Below are 11150 nucleotides of genomic sequence, written 5' to 3'. Positions count from 1 at the left end.
GGGGCGGGGTGGCCAACATGTTGGGTCTTGCGATGCAAGGGTCCCCCACGCCGCGCCGCTGCGCCCCGCCTGGCCGGACGCAATCGCAAGCCCATGCGTGCACGCTTGCGTGCGCCAGTGCATCCACACGGTGGGCGTGTGCGTCGGCGCACGCGCGCGTCCGCGCGCTCGCGGAGAGACGGCGCAGTGGCCCTCAAGCAGCGCGGTCGCACTCAACCACGGCCCCACCTGCACGAAGATCACGGCCCCCAGCCTGAGCGCCCGCTCGGCTTCCTCCGCCAGCCCCCTCGAGCTGATCTGGCTGACGCCGCCCGCCGTGCTTCCGGTGCCGCGAGAACCGGGGTCGGGGAGACCGAGCTCGATCGCGACTTGGCGCGATAGCTCGCTGCCGCGGCTACCATAGCTGCCGCCGCCGCCGCCGCTGCTGCCAGCGGCGCTGCCGCTGGCGCTGCCACTGGCGCTGGCGCTGCCGCCAGAGCCGCGCGCCCCTGATGAGGACGGCGTCAGTTCCAGCACCCGCCCGCTGCCAAAGGACTTAAAGTTGCCCGCATCTGCCGCCGCCGCCAGCGTCGCCGCCGCCGCCGCGCCGCCGTTGCGTCGGGACGTCGGCCGTGGCGCCGCTGCGGGCAGCGGCGGCTCCTGCACCCCTAGCGCACGGCGGACGCCGGCGGCGCCGGGGACGACGGCGATGCCGCCCCCGCCGCCGCCGCCCCCGCCCCCGTCGCCGCCATGCGGCAGGGGGCTGAGGAATGCCAGTGATGCGTTACACTGCGCGGACAGGGGCAGGCCGTCGCGCGACGCCGGGCGGGGCGCGAATGCGGCGGCCCCGCAGGCAGTCTCCCCTTGTGGTTGGAACTTCCGCTCAAACATGCCCTGGGGAAACAGTGTGAGTGGCGCCGCAGCAGCAGCGGCAGAGGAGAGGGGAAGGGTCGAACGGCGACTTGAAGCAAGGACCGCGCCGGCGGGCGCGCGCGCGCGGCAAAGTTGCTAAGTAAAGGCCGTGGGCCTCTGCGAGCGGCGCACCGCGGCGCCTGCGACGGGGCCGCCCCGCGCCCTCTCGACTGCTCTGTTTCCGCGGGCTGGCGGGTCCATGTAAAGTACAACCTATATGCATGACATGCACACGCAAAACCCACCTGCAGGACATACTCCAGCACCACCATCAGCATGATCGTGGCGGCGCAAATCAAAGTGCCCCACTGCGGCGCAGCGCGTCGGCGGCACGGGGCGAGGTGCGGGGGCTGCTGTCATCAGGTGGCATCCCGCGAGGGGGTGTGAGGTGGCAGGATACGGGGGCCGCAGAGGCTGTTTGCGTGAGGGCGACAAGGCGCTCGGGGGCGGGTGGTAGCCATAATGGTCCGCGCGACACGACAGCCAGCACCAGCGGTGCGCCTGCCCCCCTTGCCGGCAGCCAGGGCGCTGGCAGCCGCGTAGAGGGCGGCGGCGCGGCGGGGGCAGCAGCAGCAGCAGCAGCAGCAGCAGCAGCAGCAGCAGCAGCGGCAGCAGCAGCAGCAGCAGCAGCAGCAGCGGCGGCAGCGGCAGTAGCAGCAGCAGCAGCAGCAGCAGCAGCAGCAGCAGCAGCCGCAACAGCAGCGCCAGCAGCAGCAGCAGCAGCAGCAGCAGCAGCAGCAGCAGCTGTTGCTGAGGGGCGCAAAGGGCGGTGGCAGGCCGCCGCCCCACCCACGGCCGTGGCGAAGGGGGCGCGGCCAGGACGCCCCGCGAGCGACGTGCGCACTGCGTGCAGGAGGGCCGGCGAGCCCCAATCACACGCGAACCCCGGGTCGGGTCCCGAGCCGGCTGCTGCCACACAGTGACACCGCTCACGTTGGGGAAGGCGGCCAGCCAATCGCGCGGGAGGCACGGCGACGACAGCGCCTCCTCTGCATCTGATAAGACATGGACCAGCGAGACCCCCAGCAGAACGCCGGTCCCTGTTGCCGCGGCGGCAACGATCGTGAGCTGCGAATGCCCGCCGCCGCGCTGCCGCAGCAGCGCGGGCGCGAAGAACCCAGCCAGCGACGCCGCCGCGACCACGAACGCGCAGCCGGCGGCGAGGGCGCGGTCATGGGCCGGCCCCCGGGGCGCGCAGTCATCCAGAATGGGCATGGCGCTGCTCGGCCGCGGCCGCTAGCGCATGGCGCGCGCGGCGGCGCGGTGCCCGCCCGCGCCGCCTGGCAGCACGCTCGGTGTCACTCGCACCGCTGGCTGCGGAGCCGTGCGAGCTGCGTGAGACGCCGAACGATGTATTTGAAAACTACGGAGTCTGGCACGAATCAAGAGGCTACCTGGCCTGACGCGAATAGATCGCCGTGGCCAGTTTCACCAACGCAGGACATGGTGCTCGCGAGGAGGGTGTGGTAATACACAGATGAGTTCGACCCCGTTTTCGCATCGTCGATGCACCACGCAGGAGGACCGGGGCGTCACCTGCAGTATTGCTGCGGTGGGTGAGACTCGTCATGCCTCGCACGGCAGCCACGCAGCCCTGCACTCGACGCTGCCGCCGTCAGAGGAGCAGCGGCCTGGCGCAACCCTAGCCCGCCTCCAAAACATCATAATAGTCTGATGTAATCGCATCAGGGGCGCGTTCCTGGGCTTACATCATTTGGTGAGGTGCGTGCGCTGGGCTAGGAAGGTGCGAGTATCGCATGCGCTGGCACGCTCAACACTGTGTGCCTCTCTTGCAGTGCCACTCGAGCGCCGGTGCGGGGCCCACAGAGGCGTAGACAAAAAGCTGCCGAAACTGATTCCAGCGCTGCGGTGCAGTCCTACGCCCCATGCGCGATCAAGGGGCAGCAGAGGTTAGTGCGTACTGCGGGTCTCGCCTCCCTGCCCATGCTCGCGCGAGCACGGCTTGCGCGCCAGCCCCTGTGTCCCACCCGCTTCCGGGACGTGCGCCGACCCCCAACAACCGACTCGGTACCCCTGCGTGCCGCTGCCCGCTGCATGTGGTGCCAGAAGACTGACGCCTGGAAGCCAGGGGGAGTCGCGGCTGCGATGCAGGCCGTGCTGCTGCGGCAGACGCAGCAGCAGCCGTTCCACAACGGGCGGCGGCACGTGTCTCGCACGCTCTCCCGCGACGCCCACTCGCTGTGCCGCTGCCCTGAAGGCACGGATTGCCGCTCACTCCCGCTCACAGAGGACGAGGTACCGGTAATTGATTTCAAACAACTCCAAACGCGCAATCGGTGGTCGAGGTGGTGGTGCTTGCCAAGCGTGGCAGCGCCCCCTGCCTGCAGAAACTGCGGACTCTCTTGCGCGCTGGGAGCGGTCATACCCTTGCAGCGCTGGCCAAACTGGACATGCTGACGAAATAGTATCAGGCCAGGGGCATCTTCACAAATTCGGAAACCCCTTGGTACCAGGATGGAGTGAGGATATTGGCCAATGGATGCCTTGCCGGCGGGCGGCGTCTGGCCCACGTGTTTCAGGCGATGAGGGGGAGGTGTCCATGAGGCTTGATCATACAAGCGCCAGCCTCGCGCGCTGCAACAATGCGTCGTCATTCGTTTGCGGAACTCCCTGCTGCCCCGCGTCCTGACCTGCTGCCATCGCTGGCCGACGTGCGCGCCAGCTGCGCGCGCCTGTCATGTAGGCGCCTGAACCTCCACCTACGTCGGCACCATGAACATGCAGGTGGTTTGCTTCCCGGCCCCAAAACACCGTCAGTTGCAGTGGCTGGGCAGCAGCATGGTGTTGGGTTCTTGCGGCAGGGTGCTGTGGGTTGGCATGCAACTTGTGCAGCATATGAGCAATCAAATAATACAGGAGAAGACATGCTCAGCTACCACGCAGGATGCCGTCACCAGGACCAGTCACCCAGTCACTGCCACCCACCTCGCGGCAGGCTGGGTCCGCAGCTGCGGCGCAGCAGCTGGGCTTGTGCCGGGCTCGTCCTTCAAATGAATCGCGCTCCCCGGCAAATTTATTCAAACAAACTACCTGCACATCTCAACTACCAACTCTCCAGCGTATCTAGCCTCTAGCGGAACCCGGAGATCAGCGTCGAGCTCAGCGTTAGGGAGGGTTACTCAACCACCACTTGAGCGGAAACAAAGCGTTGATCGTACATCAACAGACTCATCGTTACCACCATGGCTCGCCTCCACTGGGCACTCACTTGCGGTGAGTGCTCCCGCAGAGGCCCAACGTGCACTACAACAGCAGAGCTGGGAGGCCTGTCTGCGTTGCTGCACTGTCCCTTGTCCAACCCTCTCTGCTTTGGTTGACCTCACTGCAACATTTCCTCCTTTACCTCCTACCCTTGCCCCACAGCCCTGGCCCTGCTCCTCGCCCCCGGGGCCCTGGGCGCGTCCCTCAAGGCCGGCGGCCTGACCGCCTACGACCGCCGTGCCCTGGGCGAGCAGGCCGCTGCCTCTGCCAACGCCAACATCATGGCTTTTGGCGGCCGCACGGCCGGCTTTGCCCCCTCTGACCGCGCCCCCATCACCAACTTTGGCGGCATGACCACCTTCACCAACGCCGGCGTGGGCTTCAACGGCGGCACCACCACCAGCTTTGACAACTTTGGCAACCCCGTCGCCAACGAGGGCGGCCGCGGCCAGATCTTCCGCCACTTGGGCGAGCAGGCCGCAGCCTCTGCCGATGCCAACATCATGGCTTTTGGCGGCCGCACGGCCGGCTTTGCCCCCTCTGATCGCGCCCCCATCGCCAACTTTGGCGGCATGACCACCTTCACCAACGCCGGCGTGGGCTTCAACGGCGGCACCACCACCAGCTTTGACAACTTTGGCAACCCCGTCGCCAACGAGGGCGGCCGCGGCCAGATCTTCCGCCGCCTGGGCGAGCAAGCTGCCGCCTCTGCCGATGCCAACATCATGGCTTTTGGCGGCCGCACGGCCGGCTTTGCCCCCTCTGACCGCGCCCCCATCACCAACTTTGGCGGCATGACCACCTTCACCAACGCCGGCGTGGGCTTCAACGGCGGCACCACCACCAGCTTTGACAACTTTGGCAACCCCGTCGCCAACGAGGGCGGTCGCGGCCAGATCTTCCGCCGCCTGGGCGAGCAGGCTGCTGCTGCAACCGTTAACGCCCAGGGTGGCGCGGCCTTCACTGACGGCGCCAACCCCACCATAGTCTCCAGCAGCCCTCCTGCCAATGCTGGGGCGGCCATGAACCAGGCCACTTTTGCGCAGCAGCAGCAGTGGGCGCAGCAGGCCGTGGGTGGATTTCAGCAGCAGCAGCAGTGGGCGCAGCAGATGATGGACGCCACGCCGCAGATGCAGCAGTGGCAGCAGTTGCAGCAGCAGCGGCAGAACGCCGTTGCTGCTGCCGCGGCCGCCAAGTCTGCCGGCCAGGGGAGTGAGCAGGGCCTGCCCAAGGGTGTTGCCGCCCCCACGCATCGCCCGTGAATCAGGCGACTGCGTTTTGTGACGTGCTTGCAAGCACGGCGGGTGTAGCAGCTCGCCGCAGAGGCGCAGCATCTGAATGAATGATCCCACTCAGCCTTGTGTCTATGAAAATTACAGCGTCTTGCCTGACAGCATCGATTTATTTCGTCCCATGTGCTGCACAGCCCCCTGCTGTTCTGGCTGCAATAGGCCGCTCATACACTGTCCCATGTAGCTTTGTCCTCAGCAGCATGTCCACCCAACCGCTGGGCAGGCGGCTGCAAACCGCCGCACCTCCTTGCGCAAGCAAGCGTTATTCCTGCAATGCTGCGTGCCCGACACATGAAGCTCGCCCCATGCAAATGCACCACCTGCCTGCTGTCACGGCATGCTTTGGAGCTGCCGCACGTGATACTGTCCAGGCTGTAAACAATCTGCCATGGTATTTCTGGATAGTATAATAAAACCCTTAGCAAGCAAGGCTTAGATGCAGTCTCACGGTCACTTATCTGAAACTCATAACAGCAACTGGGGACCATTGTAAATGTGCAGCTCGATCTCACCAGTAGCAGCACAATGTACCAGAGCGTCTGTCCTCCTCCTCCTGCTGCTGCTGCTGCTGCTGCTGCTGCTGCTGCTGCTGCTGCTGCTGCTGCTGCTGCTGCTGCTGCTGCTGCTGCTGCTGCTGCTGCTGCTGTTGCGGCTGCCAGATAGACGCCATTGCCATCACTTCTGCCACTGCCTCAGCAGCCACCGCATGCGACACTGTTGTCCCTGTTTGGGCTGCCTGCGCACATGCTGTTGCCGCCATTCTGACTTTGCCGCGTTCAGAAGCACCCGCCCACTTTCTCCGTCTGGCAGCTCGCCTGCTGTGTTCCTTGCCACGCACTTGCGACCATGCCTTGGCGTCAGCCAAAGCTGCTGTGCATGTGCGCGAGCGGTACATGAGCGACGTATGGTTACTTCTTTGAAGCGGGCGAGCCATGAGTGCTTGAAAATGCGAAAATGAAACGCATAATGACAGCAGAGCTGATCGGCCTGCATGACCGTTGACATTTGCGACGGCGCAGACTGCATCACACACCCCACACGGTCATGATTCAGGAGGCCAAACCGCCGCTGTTGCTATTCAAACAACTGACTTCAGCGTAGAGGTGGATGCGTGCGAACTGGATCCCCGGCGCAAAACGCAGCGTGCAGCCCGCCCGGAATGCCTGTGTGTGAATCCCCACACGTGTCCCCTGGAGTTCTTGCCGAAGCGATTTCCGAGCGCCGGGGACGCCCGCAATTCCAAAGCGCTGCCAGTTTTGTAATGAATCTTGCTACGCATAGGCCTTGGGTTCCGGCGCCCAGGTCGCCCGGTGCATGCATGCGACGTGCATGGCGTCCAAGCAAGCAGGCCATGCAATCACGTGCCCAGTACGACGGCGCTGCCGCGCGCAGGACTCAACCGCCGTTCCTTTGCCCTCGGCACCCTGCTCTACTTGGCGACGAAGGCCGCGACACAGGTCCTGCGGGGCCAATCCTGTCCCTTCCGGTGGGAGGAGACAGCGCGTCCCAACAGGAGATGCACACGCGACGGACGCGGCATGACAACCCCTGCACGCGGCGGCCGCGTCAGAAGCGGCCGCGCGCCGGGGGCGCCGGCGCGTTGGCGCGCATGTGGGCCGAGCGCCCGCCGCCGGCTTTCAGGCCTGAGGGCTTGGCTTGGATGTCTTTGCATTTGGGGACATGGCGCTCGGCCGTCAGCTGCGCGAAGCGGCGGCCGCAGTGCGGGCACGGCACCCTGCGGTGCATCAAGAGGCGAGGGCGGAGCTCAAAGGGGCAGCGCTGAATGCACGGCGGCATTTCATGCAGTGCAGGGCAGCAAGCAGCTACAGGAGCGCACTAGCACAGCCACTGGATTTAATGGATCAATAACGCGCTGAATCATGCCCGGCTGATGCCTGTTCCAAATGTGAAGCGTACGCCTGGCCTGCCGCCGCCCTGGTCCCGCGCTGACAGTGGCGCTGAAAGGCGGCCTGCTGGAAACCCAGCCTCACCTGTCATCCTCCTCCTGCTCCACAGCCGCCCCCCCGCCGCCGAACCCGCCGCCACCGCCCGCGCCGCCCTTGACCGCCCGCATCGCGGCGCGCAGCTGCTCGCTCTGCTTCGCCCATTTGGGCTTCGCTGCCTCTCTCGTCAAAGGTATCGCCCTGTCATCGCCGCCGCCGCCCGCCCCCGCGCCCCTCTTCGCGCCGCCGCCGCCGCCGCGGCGCCCGGCCGGCGGGGCGCGGGATGACACCGCGGCGCAGTCCAGGCCGCCCATCCGAGCCTCAGACGAGTCGAAGGCGCGCCGCTTCGTGCAGAAGACCTTCTGACATATCCTCGCGTGGCGCTCCAAGGCGGCGGCCGCAAACCTGCGGCCGCAGCTGGCGCACTCGGCGCGCGGCTCGCCCTGGCCGTCTTCGGGGAACGCCTCCGGGCCGAGCGCGGCCGCGGGGGGCTGCGGCGCGGCCCGTGGCGGGGGTGGAGCCGCCGCGGGGAGCGGGCGCCACCGAGGGGGATCCTGCGAGGGCGCGGGTGCCTGCTGCGCCGGCGGCTGCGGCTGCGGCTGCTCCTGCCGACTGGCCCATTTCCAGCCCCACGCGCCTCCGCCCTCAGGCGGCTGCTGACCCTCTGATTCGTGCCCGCTGCCGTGTCGGGCGCTGTCGCTGCTTGAGCGCCGCGCGGGGGCGCGGGGCGCAGCTGCAGCTGCGGCGGCGGGCCCCGGCCTCCTGCCCGCGCTGCCGGGGGGCGGCTGGTCGATCCCAGTGTACCCCTGAGAGCCTGGGGATAGAGGCAAGGCTGCATGTTATGGGCCAAAATCCCCACTAGGATGCGTGCAAAAGTGCTTATGCGTAGAAAATTTTGCTGCATCCAATCCATGCAGCTGTCGTTTGATGTGAAATGTGCCAGAGCAAACCCAAACGCGCGCGCGCGCACATACACACACACACACACACACACACCTGCGCTTGGCGGCGTCGAAATGCGAGTGGCGAGCCGCTGCGTTGACAGGCGCTTCAAGCGCCCCAGCCCCTCCAGCCGCTGCTGGCTCGGCGGCCGCGCGCCAGACGCGCTCGACCCGCCGGCCGCCGCGTCCCACTCGGCGCCGTCGCTGCTGCCACGGCTGCGTGTGCGGGGCGCAAGCGCTGTGGGCGGCTGCGCGCCTGCAAAGCCCCATTGAAGTCCATGCTGCTGCTGCTGCTGCTGCTGCTGCTGCTGCTGCTGCTGCTGCTGCTGCTGCTGCTGCTGCTGCTGCTGCTGCTGCTGCCACTGCTGCTGCTGCTGCTGCTGGTGGTAGTAATCAGGGCGGTGTTGTGTGCGCTCATCATGCGCCGCAGGCGAGCCAGAGTAAAGGCCGGCTCCGCTGCCGCCGGCGTCTATGGCGGGTCCGACACGCCCCCACACTGGCGGCGAGCGCGGCGGCGACGCCGGCCCCACATTCCAGTGCAGCTGCGCACGCGCCGGGCGTGCAGAGCCGGCGTCAGCAGAGCTGCCCCTGTCGTCGTTCCAATAATCAGTGTAGGCAGCGTGCTGCTGCTGCTGCTGCTGCTGCTGCTGCTGCTGCTGCTGCTGCTGCTGCTCGTGATGATGGTAGCGATTGTCTTGCTGCTCGTCTTGGTATTGATACGCCGGCAAGGCGGGCGCCGGCGCCGCGGCGGCGGGGTAGCCAGAGGGCGTGATGGCCACCCTTGCGCGGTGGTCGCTCGCCGGCAGGCCGACCGCTGCAGATGGCGTCCGCGCGGCAAACGCGGCGCTGTAAGAGCCCCCCGCGCCCGTGCCTGCGCTTGCGCCGCCCGGGGTGCGCCGGGCGGTGGCCGCGGCTGCGGCCGACGCGAGCGCGGCTGCGGAGCTGTCGCTTGGTGCCCAGGGCGCGTGCTGCTTGTCGCAGGCCCGGCCTGGCGCGGCGCCGCCGCCGCTTCCGCCGCCGCCGCCGCCACCTCCCAGGTTCCATTGCAGTGCACGGCCCGCTGGGCTGGGCGGGGCGCGGCCGGAGCATCCGCCGGCGCCGCCGCCGCTCGCGGCGGCAGGGGGCGCCCCGCCGCAGCCGGCAGCCACGAATTGAGGCTGCCACGTCCACAGCTTCTGGGGCGACGCAGGATAGGCGTGCGCGCCCGCCGCCGGCTGGCCGCCGTCTGTGTCCAGTGCGGGCGCTTCCGCTGAGCGGCGCCCCTGTTGCGCCTGGTGTTGCGGGGGCAGCAGCTGCGGGGCGTGCGGGGAGGCTGACCCGTCTCGGCCCGCACCCGGCGGTTGCTGCCAGCCAGCTGCGGCGCGACGAGGTTTTGGCAGGGGCACAATTTGTCAGCGCTGCGGTTTCCAAAGGCGTGTCTGCGCACCTGCAGGGTGTGCGCTCGGCGCAGCCGCATCCAGGGATGCCCTTCTCGCGCGCACGCGTGCATGTCACGGCTCACCAAGCATGGCCTTGACGCGGCTCACCGCCGCCGCCGTGCAGTCGCCGCCTGTTACAGGAGGCATGCTGCTTGCAATCGTCGCTCCAGCCGCCTGCGATGGGACTGCAGCGGGCGGGCCCCAGATGCTGCTGCCCTGCTGCCGGTGGTCGCGTGGCGCGGCGTCCGCCGGCTGGTACCGCACGGGGCTGTATGGGGCCTGCGCAGGGAGTGCTGCGTCATAACATGCCTTTATGGACATTTCATGCATTGCAAGTGCGTTGAAATCCACCTGCGAGGCAAATGGCCTAGCCATCGCTTTGACGCAGCTTGACCCTGCACTACAGAACTGCTGGAACTGCTGCAGGTAATTGCTCAAACTACGATATCGTCATGCGAAATTGAGCACGTGCACCCTTTAGGTGCAAAAATACAGTGGGTGCAGCACTGCACACTGTGCACAAGAGTTTGGCGATTAGAACGGAGATCAGGTGTTATACTCTAATAAAACGTCCGTGCCTTTCTTCACCTCACCTATGGCCCTCAGCAACCCCCAGCGGAGGTTTTATCACGCCTCCACTGTCGCTGCTGCCCATGTCCGCTCCGTGGAGGTCGCATCACATTTGAATTGATTCAACAATTTGAACAGTTCTGTGCTGTGTATATGCGTTCTTACTGGCTCCCCATGCAGCGCTGATCTGGAAGTGCAACTGTTCTGACAGGTGTAGCGTCACATGTGAAGTTGCGGGCACCCTATCGAGGCTACAGCCAGCTGGGGCTGCAAAAAACCCTTTCAGATGCGCCGACTGGCAGCAGCCACAGCAGGGTCGCATTATGCAACAACTGACAGGAGTGATGCAGCAGTCCGTCAGTCCGTGGCCCTAGCCTCACCAGATGTGCGTGCCCACCCTCCATTCAAGAAGCAAGCACATGCATGCAGCCTGACTGCAAGCTAGCAGGCAAGCAGATCAAGACATGCGCATCAGGTCCTTCCCTCCCCCATTGCCATCCCAGATGTCTCTCTCTCAGAATCAACTCAGATTGCTGGCACGAAGGCACAACGCAAAAGCATGACTTCGCCGACGTCTCACCGACAGTATTACTCATCACACATCAGCCCACCCGTTCTCACGCCAAGCGCATACTTGAACGGGGCAGGGGCTGTAAGGGTCAATGGTCAGCGTTCCGCATCCCTCCCGGACCTCCGCCGCGAGCGCCTCCAACGCGCCCAACTCCTCACGTGAGTCGTAAATCAGTAGGCGCCGCAGCCCCGTGTGCATGGCCAGGGCCGCAACCACCGACGCCGGCACGCCCCTTAATATCCCGATATAAATGGACAAGTTGCAAAGTCCAGGGGCGCTGTGTGCAAATCGCCTGAGGCCAC

At 66.4% G+C, this 11150-nt stretch overlaps 3 protein-coding genes across 3 annotated transcripts in view; 1 reads left to right on the top strand and 2 right to left on the bottom strand.

Moving 5' to 3' along the window:
• MNEG_3115 (hypothetical protein) overlaps window positions 1-870 on the bottom strand; it is a gene marked incomplete at both ends in the record, with an annotated part of 2447 nt that extends 1577 nt beyond the window's left edge. The window contains one exon of the mRNA XM_014048409.1: window positions 229-870. Coding sequence (XP_013903863.1) covers window positions 229-870 — 642 coding nt within the window. The remainder of the gene's footprint in view (window positions 1-228) is intronic.
• A 3224-nt stretch (window positions 871-4094) lies between these two features.
• On the top strand, window positions 4095-5375 carry MNEG_3114 (hypothetical protein; the record flags this gene model as incomplete). The annotated part of the gene is made up of 2 exons (XM_014048408.1): window positions 4095-4125; window positions 4276-5375. 2 exons carry the CDS (start codon window positions 4095-4097, stop codon window positions 5373-5375), a joined length of 1131 nt encoding a protein of 376 aa, XP_013903862.1.
• Window positions 5376-6971: 1596 nt separating this feature from the next.
• Window positions 6972-7662, bottom strand: MNEG_3113 (hypothetical protein; the record flags this gene model as incomplete). Its single annotated transcript, XM_014048407.1, has 2 exons — window positions 6972-7140; window positions 7397-7662. 2 exons carry the CDS (start codon window positions 7660-7662, stop codon window positions 6972-6974), a joined length of 435 nt encoding a protein of 144 aa, XP_013903861.1.
• Window positions 7663-11150: the final 3488 nt, after the last annotated feature.

Source organism: Monoraphidium neglectum, assembly GCF_000611645.1.
Source record: "Monoraphidium neglectum strain SAG 48.87 unplaced genomic scaffold scaffold00378, whole genome shotgun sequence".
NCBI lineage: Eukaryota > Viridiplantae > Chlorophyta > Chlorophyceae > Sphaeropleales > Selenastraceae > Monoraphidium > Monoraphidium neglectum.
This window is presented reverse-complemented; position numbering and strand designations above follow the sequence as displayed.